The sequence below is a fragment of the Scomber japonicus genome, chromosome 11 (genome assembly GCF_027409825.1).
Source record: "Scomber japonicus isolate fScoJap1 chromosome 11, fScoJap1.pri, whole genome shotgun sequence".
In the NCBI taxonomy this organism is placed as follows: domain Eukaryota; kingdom Metazoa; phylum Chordata; class Actinopteri; order Scombriformes; family Scombridae; genus Scomber; species Scomber japonicus.
In genome coordinates, this window is record NC_070588.1 from 27,780,504 (window position 1) to 27,800,978 (window position 20,475).

Below are 20,475 nucleotides of genomic sequence, written 5' to 3' on the forward strand. Positions count from 1 at the left end.
TATACACATGTAAACTACACCTGATGAACCAGTTCAATTGCCTGCAGCTTCTCACAGTGTCATTATAACACAAAGAACCTGAAACCAGAGTAGAGTAGTTTTATCCAAATACAAGCTACTCAGTGATAGTTATTGTCTTCTGTCTCCATTCCTCACTGTGTACGTCCTGAGTGGAGACTGTAGAAGAATTAAAGGTAAATAACTCTGTCCCCAACCATAATGACAGGCTGTGTTTTTACACAAGTGTAGAACCCATTCTCCAATCCCACCCCCCACCCCCCTTGCATTATTATGCTAGTATATTATCATTATATCAGTGGTATAAAATGATCTTCAAATGACAACAATATTGTTTATCGTGATTATTTCTGAGACAATATATCGTCCAATAAAAGTAGTTATCATGACAGGACTCCACTAGTTCTGGAGACAGATGTTGCTGCTGAATGATTAAATGTAGTTTAAGAAACAGCACAAACAAACCTGAACTGATCCTTTAACTCAATAGAGGAGCAAACACTGATCATTCCAATAACAGGTTTGTGTTTGAGTTAGGGCTGCAACTTTATGTATCTTTAAAAAATATATTATTACAATGAATCAATTAATTGTTTGGTCTGTATAAATACAAAAGTACATAAAAAAGATACATCTTCAAATTGCATTTTATCATTCAATGTATGATATATAAATATTTAAATCACCACATCTAAATAAACAACAATAACTAACAAACATATTGCACTACGATTCATAAATGACTCAAATAATGAATCACCAAAATGACAGGTGACTAATGATCTGATGATAGATTCATTGATTCATTTTATTAACTATTTTTTATCATTTGGTGAATATGACTGAAGTTAGTCAGACTATATATGAGTAATTTATATTTATTGAGCTTTTTATTGAACAATTTATCAACTGTCTGAATGTTCATCAGAGCTGCTAATGTGTTAGAAGCTCTAACTGAGCCTAGGTATATCATCATAAATGCACAACACATCAATCCTCCTGCCTGTAATGTAATTTCCTCCATCATCATCTAGGTCAGTCTGTCAAGTATTTTGAATGTGATGAAACCACAAGGTAAGGCAATATCAATCCATTTCATCTTAAGCTGCTCGCCGTTGTAAGACGATGATGTCATCTGCTCTCAGAGGAGAAACTCTCCCGCTTGTTGAAGATGCGTGTAGGAAGCGTCATAAATAACTCAAATCCTTCTGTGAAATAGATGTATTTTTAGTCCTATTCAAACTTTTAGTGTGACTCCTCAGAGAGATCTTGTGATGCTTGATAAATAAGATATATTTTAGATATGACTTTCATGTAGAGTTTGGCCAGTAGAAGCTGCTATGCACTTCCAGCATCGTCACAGTTGATGGAAAAGCATATTTTATTTTATTTCGTGAATGTGTTTTAGATATTTCTGCTCTGTGTTACCTCTCAAGCCATCAACCAGTAAAAAAGCTACCAGCTGTAAAAAGCTACTGACGCCTATGTGAATCCTGCTCACCATGGTATTCATATAAACCAGGCATGTCTAAACTGTTCCATAAAGGCTGTGTGCCTGCAGCTTTTTGTTCCAACCAATCAGCTGTCTGAAGACTGAGATCAGCTGATTACATGAAGCAAGCCAGGTGTGTTCCTGTTTGGTAGGAATGAAAACCTGCAGCCACATGAACCTTTATGGAATAGTTTGGATGTTCCTGATATAGACCGGTGCTCTCACCTCCTCCAGCCGTCTCCTCTGCTCTTTCTGCTGCTCGATACGTTTCTGCCTCTCGGCCAGAAGTTGGCGCTTGTACTCCTCCTGCTCGCGGAGCTGCTGCTCCTGGAGGAGCTGTTGGCGACGCAGCGCCTCCGAGCGCTCCTTGTTCTCCTGCTGCAGGCGGATGAAATCGCGGCGCAAGGTGGACTCTCCCGGCACGTTGACTATGGAGCTGCACACAGGACACAGTGAGAGGCACGTTAGCTCGTAGCACGCTAATAGTCATGTAGGTAGCAAACTGGAGGTAGCGATGGATTTTAGGTTTTATTCACTGGATACTTCTTTATGTTACTGTTTTTAATTCCACTGTGGGTTCCACTTTACCATAAGTCTACCCCTATAAAGGCTGTGTGAATGGTTTATAATTGGCTTGTTAATTAGGTTGTGAATCTTTTCTAAATCATTAATAAGCTGTTATAACAGTGACCAGTTGCTTGCCAAATAGTGATCCCATATTTATCTGTATTGCTAGATCTCAGATTAGATTGTTAGTTTTGTCTTCAGGCAGCATGCTTATGCATGGAAATAAAAGGCAGCCTTATTGTAAAGCGTGTAAAAGACATCACCATTCACTAATGAATTATTCACATTTATAACTCCCAAAGGCAATCCTTATTGTAAAGTGTAAAGCATATCACCATTTATTAATAAATAATCAGCACATGTTTTACACTTTACAATAAGGCTCCCTTTTGGGAGTTTAAATGTTAATTATTCATCAATAGAAAGTGATGTGTTTCACACTCCATAAGGCTCCCTTTTAGCAGTTATAGATATCTATAGCTCATAAATAAATGAATGCTCATAATGAGATGGCAAGAAACATCAAGATAGATGAGGGAAGAATCTGCTGACTGACAAAGTGACAAAACAGCTAGATCTGATAGCCTATTTAAACTAAATGGATAAACATGCAGTAGTATAGCATACCTTCATCTTGCCAAATAGTGACCCAGCATTGATGTATGGGAAATTAGGTTATAACTCATTTACAACTGTTAATTGATGGTTTATGAAGTGTTTCCAATCTAATTACATTTACAAGGATTTATAAATCCTTTATAAGAGTCTTATTGTAAAATGGGACCAAAATAAGCTAATATTTAATGTTTTGGCTGTAGCTTTACATCTGTTTTCTGTGTGAGCCACACTAGAACGTGGTAGCAGGAAGCTTCTTGTATTAGGAGAAGTGATCGTATTTAGTTTGTGGTGCAGTTTGACGAGACACACGTCTACTAGTTTGCATACAACAGAGAGCGAGAAGCTTACAATGCAAATGAGGCTCTCCAGTTTCATAAGCACTGGGATGACATGCATTTACCTGGGCTCTCCTTCCTGCTCAGATGCCTCTTCCTCCTCTTCTTCACTACCGCTGTATTCATACTCAGTCTCATCTGTAGAATAGGGTGGACAAATAATATAAAACATCTGATTAAAATTCATTCCAATGTCAATGCACATCATGTATGAGATGGTTACTGTTGGAAACTTTGAGCAAAGGAGGGTATAAAATACAAATATCCTCACCCTTCTCGCCCCTCTTCTTCTTGGTCCGGTCGATGTGGTCTTTGAGCTGGATGCGGACCTGCCTCTCGTTGGGCTGGTCTCGGATGAAGGGGTGTTTGAGCAGCTGCTCGGTGGGGGGGCGCTGAGTATAGTTCTTCACCAGGCAGCCTTCGATGAAGCTGAAGAACTTCTTTGACCTGCCGAGTGAAACACAGGAGGAGTCAGATGGGATATTTGGAGCTTGGAGTTTTTCATATGAGAGGTATTTTTAACAGAGAGGGGGGGTTATGTTCAAACTTAGCCCACCATTTTTTGGACTTGAGTCGAGGAGGAGGGTTTCTTGGAATAAGGAAGAGGGCCCTCATTGGATGCATGTCACAAAGTGCTGGAGGGAAAGAAACACACAGATCCAGGTCAAGCACTTGAAACATTTCTGTCTGTTAATAATGAGTGGTGTTTCTCAGTGTAGGTCTGAAGCTGAAATGCTACTTTGAGGTTAAAACATGTTGTAAAACTGACTGTGATAGCTTTTTATGATCACTTTAAAACACATAAAAGATCCAGCTGAGGTTAATTTGAACAGCAGCCTCAGTCTCACCATTTGGTTCATCATTTGCTTACTTTTTTCAAAGAGTTGGTGTTGAAAGTCATTTATTTAAATTTTTCTGAAAACTCCTTCCACTATCTGCCATCAATAGAAACTCTAAAAGCACCTTTTTCTCTTTGCTGTCATAAAGCAATCCACCAGATTTCCCTTCAAATCTGACCAACCCAGTGGCATAACAATAAATCATGCAAAACAGAGGCTGATAAAGGCCATGTCATTCTATCTGTGATGTGTACTTACGGGGAGCTCCCTCAGCCATCTCTATGGCAGTGATTCCACAGGACCACAGGTCACTCTGAAGGACAGTAGATAGTATGAGTCAGATGAGATCACTCTATGTGTGCAGGGGGAATGTTCTCAAAGTTGTAAAAGCTTTGAAACTTTGAGGTTGCAGAATGGTGAACTCTGACCAAACGATGACTTCTAACACTTTTCAGGCTATTTTAAAGAAATTGATTGGTTCCAGAGACAATGTCCCTGATCTACTTTCCTCAGCAGCAGTCTCATCCACAAAAAAACTCAAAAACAAAGCAAAAAGCTCCAAACCATCTCAATGTAGGAAAATATGTTTGTTTAACTGTAGTAGAGGCTTCAAATATTAGCAATGTTAAAGTATTATTCTATTGAAAATGCTAGAAACATATCAGAAAATGTTCCGTTTTGACCTGGATGGTATTTATTTGACCACTTTGAACCACTGTCTTATAGTCATTAATCATTATAAAAGAGCAGATCCGGTGTCTGTCTTTACCCTGTAGTCATAGGTGGCATCCGGGTTCTCATCACAAGCGATGACCTCCGGAGCCATCCAATAAGGCGTCCCGATGAAGGTGTTCCTTCGTCCTACTGTGCGGTCCAGCTGAGCACTCACGCCAAAGTCCACTGAGAAAATAGAAGATTTAAAACAATTACAGTTGCTTCATCTAAATCAGTAACCATTGATGGAGTGTCATGAGTTTGGTTTGTGATAGCCAGTAAATTTGATGCTCAGCTAATGGATCATAAATTATCTTCTTGTGCTCACGTTGAAATCCACAGCTTGTGTCTGTCTCTTCAGATTAAGCTGCTGTCTCGTCTCCTTTTAGCTGAACGTAAGTGTTTTATTGAGGTGGCGGTGGAGACATGTGGCTTGTACTGTGTGTCACAGGATAGCCATAATGGAGGTCACAAAGAGCAGCCTGATATCAAATACTAATCAAATTCTAGATATTTAAAGAAATAACAACATGATTGATCATTTAACTTTAAATGTTAGACTGCATAAAGCAGCCAAAGCAAAGCCTGTAAATAATAGAGTTTCTGTGACTTGCATACATATATTAAAGACTGTGTAAAGTGAATTCTTGTAAACACATTAAATAAGTCATAAATGTATTTCTAAAAAAGGTGTAAAAAGCATTTCAACCATTTAGATTTGAATTGTGGAGCTAGGCTTCACAAACTGTGTTTCAAGATTTCTGTGTTCAGGATTTAGTGATTAGCATAAACCCGCCCCTGCTGCTGTAGAGGTATAAATACATTCAGCACACACTACTATACTACAGTCTACAATTAGCCGAGCTAGCCGCCGAGTTAGCAGCAGAAAGCTCTCAGAAGTAGCATCCATGTTTCTGGTAGAGGTGGTGACTTTGATTGACAGCCGACACTTGGTAGGGGGCGGGGTTACAGCGGGCACACCCACAGCATTTGGGAGCAGAGAAAGAGGCTGATTTTTACACAACTTTGAAGCCTAATTTCATTTGGTGATTTTTTTAATCATTCAAATTTGGCAGGGTGGTTAACAACACACTTTTCTGTGGTATGTCAAACTCAGAACACATATTTATTCTTACTTTACACAGACTTTAAATTATAAAAATGTATAGGTATTTATTTATATTTATAGGTAGGCTTGTGTTGTGCTTGTTGATTTTTTAGGTGCAATTATGAAAGGTAAGAAAACCTGCAGCAACAATAGCGACAAATGTAGGTGAGTGTGACTCAGCGATGATACAGGTTGCTGCAAATCGATTCATAACTAAATTACATAGAATAGCTCAAATTATGCCAAAAAAAAAAAAAAGTCAGCAAGATGGATTCATGACTCACTACTTGGCTGCTTATAGCAAAATAAAAATCCATCCCAAAAAAAAAAAAAGACTGTCTGACCGGTCCGACTGAAAAAGACCTGATAGCATAATTACAGTCTGATTATCAGACTAGATTAGACAGGCATTGATGCAATGAACATAAATTAATGAAGATAGTGGATGAAAGTACTGCAGGATCAGAGTTATCTTATAGTAAATTTGTGCAAAACTTTGAGCCTGCAAACAAATTGAGAAACAATTGAGAAGGATTTGTGTTTTGGAGCCTCTGCATCTCTGTGAGCGTTACTAAACATCACCGGCATTGAAAAAGCATTGGTTGGCAGCTCTTTGGTGCTGACTCAAACCCTATGCTGCAGTATTTTTTTTTTTACAGCGCAGTCGTCCAAAAACCTCAGCTCCAGACCATGCTCGCGGTCTACAGGCCCGGTCTGGAATCGACAGGGGAATTCAACCGAGAGAGAGAGAGAAATCGGCACGTACCCAGTTTGACCTCTGCGTTTTCAGTCAGCAGCACGTTTTGTCCCTTGATGTCACGGTGGATGACGTGATGGGCGTGCAGGTGAGCCAATCCCTGCGGGGAGAAATCGACAAACCAGGCACATTACTTCAAAACTCGTCCTTACTTCTTTATCGTCTGTGAAAACTTTGACGTAAGACATTTCAACCCCTTTACTGCAAAATAATCAGTTTCCCACCACGAGCACAATTGACTCTGACAGTAAAATTGTCCTGGACCCCTCACCCTGAGGATCTCTCTGGAGATGTAAGCGATCCAATCCTCTTTCAGCGTGTTGCCTTTGGTGTTCTTTACCAAGTCTGTGATGGAGCCGGCACCGCAGAACTCCATCACCAGCTGGAAGAGAGGAGAAGACATTTAAACACACACACACACACAGACTCCGTCATTCTACTACAGCTATAGACCATATGCGAAGGTGTTACATGAAGCATTTACACCTCAATAAACCATGACCACATTTCATTTTGAAGTCCATCTTCAACAAGCAACATTTTAGAGACTTGGTCAGATCTGGATTGCTTTGACAGCACGAAAGAAAGAGGAAGAGGCACGAGAATGCTGACCCTTTGTAAGGATTGTGACAGGACACAGAAACCAAAGGGCTGATGGGTAATGTAGTTTTAAGATGAAGGAACATGAACACCAACACATCCAGTGATTTTGAAGTTTTAACAGTTGGAGTACATGGACTATTAAACAGTATGTAGCATCCTTATCACTGTTTTATAATAACACTCATAGCTGGAAGGCTCATATTGCATATCAAGATACTAATACAAATATTAGCTCTAAAATTGTGCGGCGCATGTGTGAATAGTCACATTAAATCATCCAACATATGCACAATACAATTAAATGTGATCTATATTTGTGCATTACATCAGACGGGACTCTTTAAAAAAATGTAAAACACACACACTGACACACACACATATGCACACACACAGCAGACAGCGTGAAGCCATAACAGTGTGGGCTGTAAAGGGGTCACGCAGGCAGCTGTAAAAACAAATACCAGTCTGTGTTGCGGAGTGAGAGTGAGACTTCTCTTCTCCAGGAACAACAGAGCCGTGGGGTCATAAAACGAGGTAATCCTGCCTTCAACAAACTGAGCAGCCATAAATCTCTGGCTGCTGTTCTCCTCCTCCTCCTCCTCCTCCTCTTCCTCCTCCTTCCTCCTCCTCCCTGCTTTCTCTGCCTCTTCTCTCTTTCTCATTAACTCTCTCCCTGCTCCTGTTTTGTTTCTCTTTTCTTTGATTTAATGTGTTTACTGTAATGCTCTTTTGTCTCTTAGTTTATTCCTCTTCCTCTTCCAATATGAATAATACAAATCATATCCATCATGTTAAGCTTTGGTGAGCATGCATACCATCACCGACGGGGGCAAAACCATTTCTTTCTTTCATCCAATCAATCCCATGTAGTAACAAGATTAAGTCAAAAGCTCTTTTCATTAGATAAATATTTGTAGAATTCATAGACAACCCATAGTAAAGGGAGAAACGGAGATATGGCGATAATGGGTTTCAGATCCGTGCAAAAAAAGATAACAAACTGATTAATAATTAAGAATGTGGAACGTGCCGCTCCTGCAGAAACATCTCTAAATGCACAGTAGGGTGCAGATTCTAGAGATTAGTTTATATTAAAGATATGTAATAGAGACATATTTTACAGTTTAGGAATAAACTTTATTGTATTAAGTGACATCAGCAAACAAAAAGAAAGTAAACTTTAGTAAACAGCAAAATATATGCTGCCTATGTAACTTATATATGCTGATACCGATATATCTGTGATAGGACTAATATAGCTCTAGTAGGAATGATTCAAGTTTCAGGTGAATTTCGCCAACAACAACATGAAGGATGGACTCACCCATAGCTGGTCGTCATGGCCCGGTGGACTTTTCTTGATGAAGGCTCCGTAATAGGTGGCGATGTTTCTGTGGTGGGAGTACTTCTTCAGCATGTTGATTTCCAGCTTAATTTCCTCCTCTTCATCCTATAAAGAGAGATGAAGGGAGAGACCGGTCAGAGCAGACTTAATACATTGTTATTGCCTGTGAGGCGATGAGGAAGCAATTATATGAACTAATGGAGTCAATCCAAACCAACCAATATTGAATCTCTTTTCCTTCTAGGCAGTTTGAATAAGAAGCTAAACAACAGTTACTATTTAGCTTTCATAATGAGGTCACCTGGAAAAATGTATTCACTGTCACTGAGCAAGCCTTTTTAAAATGTACATGCATTTTCTTCTTTATTGGTTTTATACACTTGGTTTACTCTGGTATGACTTAGAATCAGAAGCTGAAAAGTAACCTGCTCCTTTGGCCTGCAGGCGTACTCATGAATCATGAACAGTTTCCATTCACACACTGGAGAATGTCTTGACAGATGATGGGCTGCAGCTCAAATCCATTTACAAGTTTGAAATCAAATCAGTGGAGCCGTGAATACACTGGAGCACTCCTTACATTTACAGTTACACCATGTGCTCCCAGTCTATGGAGTTAAGTGAAGTTATTGAGCCTTTTAAATCCAGAACATACAGATTCAATCAAGTTACCAGTACTGAAAAAGACAGCTGGAAGTATATGAGTTTTCACACATTGTGATCAAACTCTGCATTAAACCTTCAGCTGAGCAGTAACATTGAAAAAATCTTCTAGTTTGACCTTTCTAATGTGAACATTTGACTGTTTTCTGTCTTTTCTGTTTTTTTCCTCTTTGCTCCTTATAGGTGCTTTTATTGTGAAGGACTTTGAGTATGTATTCATGAGTTTCTTATTTAGTAAAGCACTTTGAGCTGCATTTATTGTATGAAAGATGCAATACAAATAAAGTTGTTATTTTTTTAATTGCAATTTTAAGTTGTCTGGGAAATAATAATTTTTTTTTAGTATTTTCCAACATTTTTTAGATTTTTTTATTTTTATGTAATGTTTATTTGTATAGGAAAAGCTGTAATGTATGTAAAGCTGAACAGTAAAATACATATAAAACACAAGATTCAACAGTATACATGTTTATTTTAGCACAAAACTCAACAATACATATGCACACATTACAACATGAAACTCTGTAACAAAGGACAGCTCACAAACAAACACACCATAAAACAACAAACATGGTCCCTCTGTTAAAGCTGTTTGAATCCAACCGGTCTAATAAACTGATACAGCATCATTGTTCAGAAGAACAAGCAGATACAGCCGAGGAGCGGAAACGATAACAGAGCTGAGGAACAAACCGTGGTCCACTCAGGATATTACAGCACAGACTCAGACACGCATTCAGACACATAACAAGATCAAGCGATTATTCCTCAATCATCGCAGCATCACTGAGACTGTGTGACATTTATTTGTGAGAGCGAGCCGCATCAGCCCAAGCCCCGTGCATCTGATCCCGTGGGCTGACCGGAAAGGGGGGGGGGGGGCTGACATGACGTGACATTTTCACTACTGTTATGGCCGGTCGATAAGTGGGAGCGTGACGGCCAGCTGAGGCTTGGACTCCTGAGCAAACTGAGAACTGCTGCAGCCTCGTATGTCCACAAAAGAGACGCTCTGAGGAACCGCTTGGCTTTTCATATGACATTTTGGCATTTTGTAGAGCACATTTGTAGCAGCTGTATCATTCATGCTGGCTTCAGTGCTGCTGCGACAAAAACATTGTTCAGCAGTTCAATGTGGAGCAAATTCTCAGAATCTGCAAAAATGGCAGAATGTAGTAGGTTAAGTTATGCAAGAATTGTCTTCTAAGGATTGGACAGACAATAAATACTGTTTCATAATGTTTTACAGACATCTCTTTTACAATGGTGGCCTATGGAGAAAAATGGCTATTTGGGCTGCTGGGGGATTTTTTTAGCTGCAATACTGTGAGTGACCACTGGGATAAATCATGGCTGATGGTTGAGCAGTGGCGTTAAAGCTGGGTATTGTTAAAAAATGATGACACCAGCACCAATCCAAGCACCCTTAACGTGATATCTAACCCAATTAAGTACTTCAAAACCCATCATGTGAATATAAGCATTAAATTGAGACTTCACCACCACAGATAAGTTGTAGGTGCTGTGGCAGTGGGCCAATCACATGTTGCATTAAATGGAAGAATGCTTGCTTTGATTGGCTGTGATTGAGTCCATTACAAATAGTTAAAAATGATCAATTGTATGATGGGAGATGTTTCGATACTACTTGGTATCGATTTATTTTTACCGATACCCTAACAAGTACCGACACCCAGCCCTAGGTGGCGCCCTATCCACCTCTTATAATACACCCATGGAGCAACTTAGTTTGCTAGTCCACATTTGTTTTGTGCTCTCTCAAATCGTTTGTCAAGTTTGAATGTCAGATATGAATTGATTTTTTTTTCTTACATCTTATCGGACACACCTGCTGCAGAAGCAACAGATGACGGGCAGCTACAGCCACTGCTGACATTTCTGAGTCCAATCCAGAGATTAAAAGGGCAATTCAGCCAAACGTCAGCATTTAAAGATAAAAGAAGACATCACCGTCAACTGCTACATGTACCACTACCCACGGTTCAGTGTCACTATCTCTGAAATGCAGTTCACACAGGAAACCTGATGTCTGGTCAAACAACGACTGAACTCATCTACATTTCTTTTTTAAGAAAGGCAAAAGTTTGAAGCCGTCAGTCATTTGGAGACTATTCTTAGATGGCAGAAGTATCATTTCAGAATAAAACATAATCGCTCTCTCTCTGCGTGGTTATGTTTTAGAGTCTATCTTTGTATTTTCAGATGTTACTGAGACAAAGTTTAAACCCAGCTGGTTTCAGTCTGTATTTCTAGCAGTTAACAACAAAAGATAGCTCACTATTGGCCTGTTTTCTTAAGACGTGTTTATGTGAGCTTTGAAAGGACAATGCTTCACGTGAATGTTTTTGTTCTTTGTCTGTTATTTATGTTGTTCTGAACTACTGAGGCCATTGAAAGAGTTCAGCTGGAGTTTTGATGGTCTGTAAAGATGATCGGGTCAGTCGGTCAGGCAGCCAATCCCTTGAGTCAGTCAGCCAGTCGGTGGGCTGCCGCTTCAGCCAGGCGGCCAGTCATTTAGCCAGGCAGTTAGCCAACCAATCAGTCATCACGCCAACAAAGCAGACTGCAGGCCAGCGAGTCCTTCTGTTAATCCACTCATCAGCCGCAGTATAGACCATCAGTCAGCCAGCAGCCAGCCCAGCAGGTGAGCCAGCTGACCTTTCAGTCAACCAGTCAGCTGGTCAGATATGTAGACTTTATTTAGGAGTATGTAAAAGCAGGAAACACGCTAGATCTTACAGAACATCGATATATGCAGAGAAATCCAAGACACACAGGCCAGAGCCTTCTATGGTCAACACAACATCCCACCGGCCGCAAACTGTCAGCTATGTGAAGGTTTTTGGAAGGAGCCGGTGTAATTACAGAAGCAGAGGACAGGCAGGGGGAGGAGACATACAGCAGTAACAGCCATACACATTATCCACCGTGAGCCTTGAATAAAGGTTCAAAATAACACAAGTAAGAGAAAGAGACCTCCAGTGATCAGTAAAAATACATGAAGTAATGTTTTCTTTCCCTTTAGGTCAGGAAACCATGAAGGCATCGACGCGCTAATGAAATGTCAAACCTATCAAACTGTATTAGCTGATGATGTTTAAGTGTTTGAAGATAAAATACATAATTCTACATCAACAAAACATTACACTGTAATCAATATTAACTCACTTCTTCTTCTGTCTCTTCAGTCATCTAGGACTGACACTAGATTACAAAGCTACAGAAACTAATGGGCTCAAAAGACAATAAACTGCAGTGGAAACAAATTGCTTTTCAGTCAATAAAATAAGCTATGCCTCTCAAATGTGATATGTCTAAAAACAGTCATACGAGACCTTTGCCAGATTATAATACAACATTAAACCATTAAAAGCACAATTTAAATCAGGAAATATCTGATTTAAATCATAAGAATTTGTTAGGGCAGCATTTTTATTATCTGTTGGGTATTTCTTCAATCAATCTTTAAGTCTATAACAACTCTGGGGAAGTCAGGGTGAAACAGATGTACCACTCTTCTTCTTCTCCTTTTTGGTTTATAATGGTGGTTGGCAAATAGTGTATTAGATGCATTTACTGCCACCTTCTGCATTGGAGTGTTGACTACAGATTCAATCCTATCCATTAATCCTGTCTGTCTACTAAACTCATAGAAAGCTCTGCTGCTCCATCCACTTAGCAGGTTTGTTTAAGTGTCCATGCTGAGCTCCTGAACCTCAGTTCTTTTATATATTGTATTGATTGATCATAATATAGTAAAGTCTATGATTTCATGTGTAATAATCTTCTATATGTGCATATATCTGGCTACCATCATCAACAAATGCACACATAGGGGACACAGATGCTTGGACAAGGAGACACACAGTGACATCATCACCTCTCTCTCCCATACCTTCAGTATGTCTCTCTCTCTCTCTCCACCTTGTTTCTACACTGGCCATTTACTTTGAATGATTAGTGTCTCTCTCTCAAGTCTGTCCCGGTCCCTCTCGTCCTTGCACATCACTTTCCATTACTGTCTCTAGTAACGACTTTAGTCACATGATCATGTATCACCTCTCTTCTCTCTATCTCTTGTCTCTCACTTTTCCTGAACTATGCACTAGAGCTGAGTTGTTCAAAACAAGGCGTCCTGAAGCTACTCATTATCATTCCTGGGCATGATGGGATAGTGGTGGGGGGGGGGGGGGGGGAGACTCAGTGGCGGCCATCTTGCTGCTAAAGTACTACAGCACACAATGTGAGTGGAGCTAACAGAACCGCGACCCCCTCTGGGGAACGTACGGCCGCAAAGTGGAAACATAATGGAAAACGGAAGCTGAGTGGGAGGAGAGGCAACGGCTTCAACACAAGCCAACAGTCAGAGTCAAACGTGACACAAACAGGCATTAAACAGGATTAAATCTTCACATTCATGATGTGTCAGAAGATGATGAAGAGTGGGATGAAACCTCACACCTTTAACCTGGAATCCGCTCCAGTAGAGTTTATCACTATTGTTAAATGAGTTGGAATAATGGGAATCTAACCTCTTAACCGAATCAGAATTGTAAATAAAAGTCGGCACTAAGACCTTAGCAGCAAGACATAATACTATACTCACTAATGGTTAACTATGATACTGTCTATTATACATTTCATTATTATTATCATAGGTGTTAATAATAAAAAAACAAAGGAGTTAATAGTGTATCAAGAAAGGTGACAAGTTAGCGATGCGTGGAATATGATAATGAAAGTGGTTATGATGTTGCAATACTTAATTAATGCAGAAAGAAGAGTGTGGTTAATTACTTTAATGATTTTAGAGTGGTGGAATTTCTAATATGATAAACTGTTCCAACAGAGAGGAGCTCAGATTCGAATTGAAAATTTCAAAATAGTTGTCTTGGATATCGAAAAAGTTACCCTGGGTATATCACTATTATTATTATCATCATTATATACCACAGACTTGTTAAAATATCCTACCACACACACACACTACCCACAACATACCCCACCCAAGTTGTAACAACCACATCTACACCATCTAACTGTATTATGGTATGTCTATCGGCCATTATTTTTTTATATATATATATATAACCATGTCTCTATGTCAGCCCTTGTTTGCCATGTTATATCACTGATAAAAAGCATCAAAATCAAACTGCTCTTCTACACATGCAGCCTACTTGAGTCAGCAGTTTTACAGCATTTGAGCAGTTTGTGAAGCATTTTCAGCCAGAAAGTCAAAACTAATCACTTGATTATCCCAAATGCATTCCCATTACGCCCTGCAAGCTCCCACCTGCTGTTCAGATATATTCTCCCTGGAGAGTTTTACCAAAGTTATTACAGTTATTAATTCTCAGTGGGAAGATACAGGCAGAAGTCTGTTCCAAGACTGAGAATCTCTGCATCAAATTTCATGGCAATCCGTCAAGTAGCAAGTCAAGATGTCTCACTCTGACTGACATGTGATTCCTAGAAGCACGTTGGAGCCTGGCTGATGCAGAGGAGATACAGAGGAGAGATATAGTGAGTATTTCAATGTGTCTGTATTTGTTTTGACCTGATGAGTCAGCTGGACTAGGTTTAAGGCGTACGATTCCACGCCTTCCCGTTTTTTCCACTTTCACACCTCTGAATGGGCAGGGAGCAGCAGGAGAGAGAGTAGGCAGTAGGAGGTGAGAGAGGACAGAAATTCACAGAAAGAGTAAAAAGCAATCCTAGAGGGAGCTGAGAAACAGAGAAGAAACACGCTTGGCTGCAGAGTTTCTACACTAATCAAGATCGATTTTTTCCTATTGAATCCCAGAGGATTACATCAAGTCAACAGCAGCAGCAGCGAGAGGCAGAATGCAGAGCCGTTTCCTCCCTCCCTCCCTCCTTCTCTTTTCCGATCGCCTATCAGGGACGAGGATGACTTCACTCTCTCTGTCTGCTCTCTTACTCGCTCTCCGCAGAAAACAAGAGGTGGCTGCTTGAAAGGAAAAATGGCGAGATCAGAGGAATACAAGCGAGATTTGTGCCAGAAAAAAAGGAAAGAGAAGGAGAAAAAACACAGGTGGGAATGAGGAATGAGGAGAGGATAGATAAGTAGATCTAAGCGATGGAGGTGAAGAGGGAAGTGGGCAAAGTGTGATAGCCCCTCCCATAATCCCACTGCACTTCAGCTGAACCTTCTCTGAGGAACACAAGAGGAAAAAACGTCTCTTCCTCCTCCTCCTCCTCCTCCTTCTCCTTCTTCTTATCTAGGCACTCCCTGTCTGCCTGTCTCCCCCTGTTCACTGTTTCACTCTCAATCCCTTCCCCTCACTTCCTCTCCTCCTCCTCCTCCTCCTCCACCCACTGCAATATAAACACTACATACATATAAAAAATGCAGGATGTGGTGGCATAGTATCAGTAGTGGTTTAACACACTTTATCTCACTGTTATAAATGAACTGAGACAAACAGAAAGTGTGTTAAATGTAGAGGAGTCATGTGATTTTAACAGCATTCCTCTTTACAAGGTCAGTATGAGCCTTATCACTATTGGATCATTTCAGCACATCCTGATATATAACAAAGACAAATAGAGAGTACAGCTGGATTTCTGCTGAAGGGTGTTTACATTGTGAGGTTTGGAAGGATTTATACCAAAAGATTATTTTGGATTATTTTCCCATTTTTCATTCATTCTGAATCTGCTGTTACGAAATGTTAACCTTTACATACTGTTCATTTTCTGACTCATAATTAGTCACTACATCAATTCATACTCATTAACTCTCCATTAGTCATTAATATATGTTTGACAATATATTAATGTAAACATTCACAATCACTATTTCATGGTCCTGGTGAACATTTTATAGAATATGATGAACACAACAAAATGGTTTTAATGCTGATTTTTTATTTATTTTATAAACACAGGTCAAATTTGTTCATTTGCATATATGAAAATGTGTATCAAAAAGGTAAAAAATAATTAATTTTAGTTCCCATTTTGATATTGTGAGTCACATTAGGAAATGTCAAGCTAAGAAGAAATGTTTTATAGTGTTTTTACAGCTCTTAAATGGCCTTGAACAGTATGTAAGGGTTAAGTTTAGGCTCCATAGAGAGTAACATTAAAACATACTGACCATGACTTGCATTTTTATATATGATTAATATGAAAAAATGAGCCAAATGTTTCTATACTGAAGAGCCTACATCTCTATTTCACTCTGTATCCTCTCACTCTCCGTGTTAAGTGTCTAACCTTTTCCCTCCTTAGCCCGTCTCTCTCTCTCCCTTTCTTTCTTTCTTTCTATCTCCCCTCCTCTCTCTCTCTCTCCCACTCTGTATATAGAACAGGAAGTGGTATGTGGGTCAGAGCGCATATGCCGAGATGTGCTCAGGGAGCAGAGAGTGGACACACACACACACAAGTGCACACACACACACACATACACAGAAACACACACAGGAAAGAAGATATATGACTGTGCTGTTGTGCAGCTGTAACACGTGAGCCTCCATAGCTCTTACACACACGTACGCAGATGTATGGGATTGTTTGGGGTGTGTGTGTGTGTGTGTGTGTGTGTGTGTGTGTGTGTGTGTGTGTGTGTGTGTGTGTGTGTGTGTGTGTGTGTGTGTGTGTGTGTGTGTGTAAATCTCAAGCAACAACTTCCTCTTCTCAACTGTCATTCTTGGCAAACATCCAGACAGATTCAGACTGTTTATGTTAGAAAACTGGGAAAGCACCACTCTAAACATTTTTGAAGGAAATCAACCGTTAAGTTTTCACTATTCCAAACATGGATTTCTCTTCGGTCATTCTGTTTCTATGAATACACACAAATGTTCCCAGTTCATGTGCTCTCTTTAATCTCCACAGTAGGAAATAGATTTTTTTCTGCCTGCAGGCAACAGTGATAAATACACTCCCAAACTGCCACTTCCAACGCTTTAGCATCAACACAACTTCAGTCAGTCCACCAGACTACAGTGTCTCACCAACTAATGGATGAATAGTAATAACGCTGATGATCTCTTAGATCATCAGGTCTGAAGTTTAATTTGTTCAATACTGGTAGATATGGCATTCCCACTTGCCTCATCTGTATTTTGTATTCAGCGCTTATTAGCAAATGTTAGCAAGCTTACATGGTGAACATGGCATATTATACACACTAAGCATCAGCATGTTAGCATTGTGCACATCTTATGTTGTTGGCATTTAGCTACAGTCACACAGAGATCAGCTAGCATGGCTGTAGACTCTTCCTATTTAAATATTAATATAACATTCCAGTAATATATTCAATAAAGTGGTATTTAAACTATTATTAGGCACTAAAACCTCCCATATAAATCCAAATTGATGATAAACTCTCAGCAATTAGCAGGTTTTGAAGGCAGGGAGACGATGCATATGACTAATTAATACCCAGTATTTGATTTATAACACTCATTGGTGTTTGACAGATGTCTTTTCTTTCCTTCTTTTCTGTGCAAACTAATCCACACAGATTAATGATATAGTTTGGCTGACTGGATATCAGCTGCTACCGTTCAATTTTGTATCATTTTAAGATTTGTTAGCGTAGATTTCTAACAAGACTGTCGCTCTCGCTTCTTTTCTTTATCAAGCCTGGCTGTTGTATCATCTGTTCTTACTGTCTTATAAGATGTTGTTTTCATAATGGATTGATTCCCTGACAGATTTAGATTGCTGTGGTCATTCTTTCCTTTAGGGTTGTGTCAGACTGTGGCCATAGGGAAACCATGACTGGTGTGAAAAAAAGGGCAAAAGAGGAGAGGAGGAGGAGAATATTCAAGTGGCCTAATAATAAAATGCAGCCTAAGGTAGAAAAACAAACACTGCTCAAAATATGCTTCTTACTTCAACTCAATATATGATTTTTATTTTATTTTATTTGATAGGGTTGTAATGGTTTGAGCACCTCAGCATCAATTATAGGAGTTATATTTGACACATGGAGCATTTTAGTATATCTCAATAGTTCTGCTCTAAATAATTCTCATTATTTGACATACCGTGTCTTGTAAACAGGATTTTACATGAAGTGTTTTACAGCTAAAATGTCAGTCTTGATGATACACTCATTCCTCTTCAGGGCAGGAAATGTTTGAGTGACCTCAAACAGTTTGTTTATGATATTTTTCCTCAGTGTCTCATCCAGTTATTCATACAATGATGAACAACGCAAAAGGCACTCGCTAAAATTATCACCATCGCTTTAGTTGAGACACAGTTTTATAAGACCTATTTCTACATGTACACACACACACACACACACACACACTGGCAGAAACACAGGCAGCAATTACGTAGGCAGAAACAGCCTTCTGGGTCCTTTTTCAACTTTGTTAAAGCTGGCGAGCAAGCACCCATGGGCTCAAACACACACACACACACACACACACACACACACACACACACACCCACACCGTCTAAGACTATTGGCTTAACAGCCCTCAGGAAATTGAAAATCTGTTGAGCTTCAAACACAAACCTGAAAACGTGAAAATGATGACTATTTTTGGAGAGAAAATGCTGACATCAGGCATTAGGGAGCCAATAGGAGGGAGGGGGAGCCTCCTATCTTAAACTGTTTGTTTTGGTCTTATAGTGAAGGCTTGAGTAAAGAATTAGTAATGATTTAGGATGTCAGATGCAATGAAACTAAATTTGGGAAAAATTCCAAATGTGCACAAGCTGTAATTTGTGGCTATATGCGTCTGGTAACTGTTACAAGCTGCAGCCGCTGTATTAGTCCCAACTCATGAATGTTTCATGCTGTATTACAACTGTGAGTATAAAAAGTGGCAATATTTTAATACAGCTGTGTAAAAATGAATTGTAACATTTCTCCAACAAGTAAGTAACTATATTTTGCTTCATTTGCTACCAATCATGAAAGAAAAGAGTTGCTTCCTCAACAGAATTCAATAGTCCTGCAGGGCAGCAGCAGAGACTATTCTCCTGACAATACGACAACATATATAAATTGACGATATACAATATATTGATTATATTGATTGTTTACTCACCTCTGTGACATCCATGACCTTAATGGCCGCCAGTTGTCCCGTCTTGACATGTCGACCCTGGAGAGAAAAAAACAGAAGGGAGAAGAGAAGAGGGTCATTTAACATGTGTCTATTGTTTAAATACCAATAGCTCACTAAAATTACAATATGACAATAATGATAGAATTGTTCTAGTGTTGGTGAAAGAAACCTAAATGGTCAATTTACAACAGAGACAAGAGCATAGCAGTGTGCATTGTTGGTGGGAATTAAAGCAGAGCTTCCCAGACGGTAGTTTTATAGGCTAAATAAACATACAGGGTGATTCAGTTGAGTCATAAAAACAAAAACCACATTCATAACAAGTTATTTGACTCTACATAGTGAGGTCCAAACCCTGAGCATTCCTCAACAGTCTGAAAACACGATGTGGAAAACAGGACTACGATGTGAACCAAGACAAGAGGCAGAAATAACCTAAGTAGCATGCTTACAGAAAGCTATGTACAGTAAGTGTGGAACTAGCCTGCAGCCGTACAATGTTGTGCGCATAATAAACCCCTTTATTAATTCTATTTTTTCTCATTTCAAAGCAAATGTGACCAAATATGTGCATGAAAGGCTAAGTTTGACCTCCAGCCATATCACAAGCACACAACTGCCACTTCTAAGATTTTTGTCATAAATGTGTTTCTAGGGTATTTCCCCCCAAATTAGCAATATCCAACAAGAAGGTTAACACTAACAGCTGCTATTATTTGCCTTAGGACGAGCAGAATAATGTCATTCATGTAAAAATAAACCGAAATTTTAAAAAAGCAAAATAAACCGAAATTTTAAAAAAACAAAATACAGAAGGCCATATGTAAATGAGTTAGAAGGTAAAGAAGGTGAAATAGTATGCAGCCATTTTGTTTGACATTTAATAGCTTTTTATGTGAGCTCCAGACAAAAACAACTTAAATTGGAAATATATATGTGGGAGCTACAATGAGTCTTAAGCTAATAGCAACTTAAGGATTTTTAACAACCATTCAGCCATAGGCTATACAATTCAATTTGTGTAGCTATGGGTTAGGGCTACGGAGCTAACACGGATTTGCATGTACTGTAGCCTTTTTATGGGCAGTGTGTGTATACAATTCTTCATCAAACTCCAGACAAATGTGTTTTTAAAAAAAGATACAGAATTATATACACACACTGCCTAAAAAAAGGCTACATACAAATCTGTGTTAGCTACATACCATCCCAAAATTAAACAAAATGGAGACAAATGCTAATGTGATGTTTCAGTGAAAACCCACACACATAACTTAAATATCTTTCCACCATAGCACACAATAATGTACTAATAATACTAGCAAACACTT

General features: G+C 39.3%; 1 protein-coding gene across 1 annotated transcript in view; it reads right to left on the reverse strand.

Moving 5' to 3' along the window:
* Positions 1-20,475, reverse strand: part of LOC128368447 (mitogen-activated protein kinase kinase kinase kinase 4-like) — an 89,630-nt gene that overhangs the window by 28,229 nt on the left and 40,926 nt on the right. The window contains exons 3-12 of the mRNA XM_053329268.1: positions 19,124-19,180; positions 8,376-8,501; positions 6,720-6,830; positions 6,458-6,548; positions 4,639-4,769; positions 4,128-4,182; positions 3,587-3,665; positions 3,302-3,477; positions 3,096-3,168; positions 1,736-1,946 (exon numbers count right to left, since the gene is read on the reverse strand). Of these exons, the coding sequence (XP_053185243.1) occupies positions 1,736-1,946; positions 3,096-3,168; positions 3,302-3,477; positions 3,587-3,665; positions 4,128-4,182; positions 4,639-4,769; positions 6,458-6,548; positions 6,720-6,830; positions 8,376-8,501; positions 19,124-19,180 (1,110 nt within the window). The remainder of the gene's footprint in view (positions 1-1,735; positions 1,947-3,095; positions 3,169-3,301; positions 3,478-3,586; positions 3,666-4,127; positions 4,183-4,638; positions 4,770-6,457; positions 6,549-6,719; positions 6,831-8,375; positions 8,502-19,123; positions 19,181-20,475) is intronic.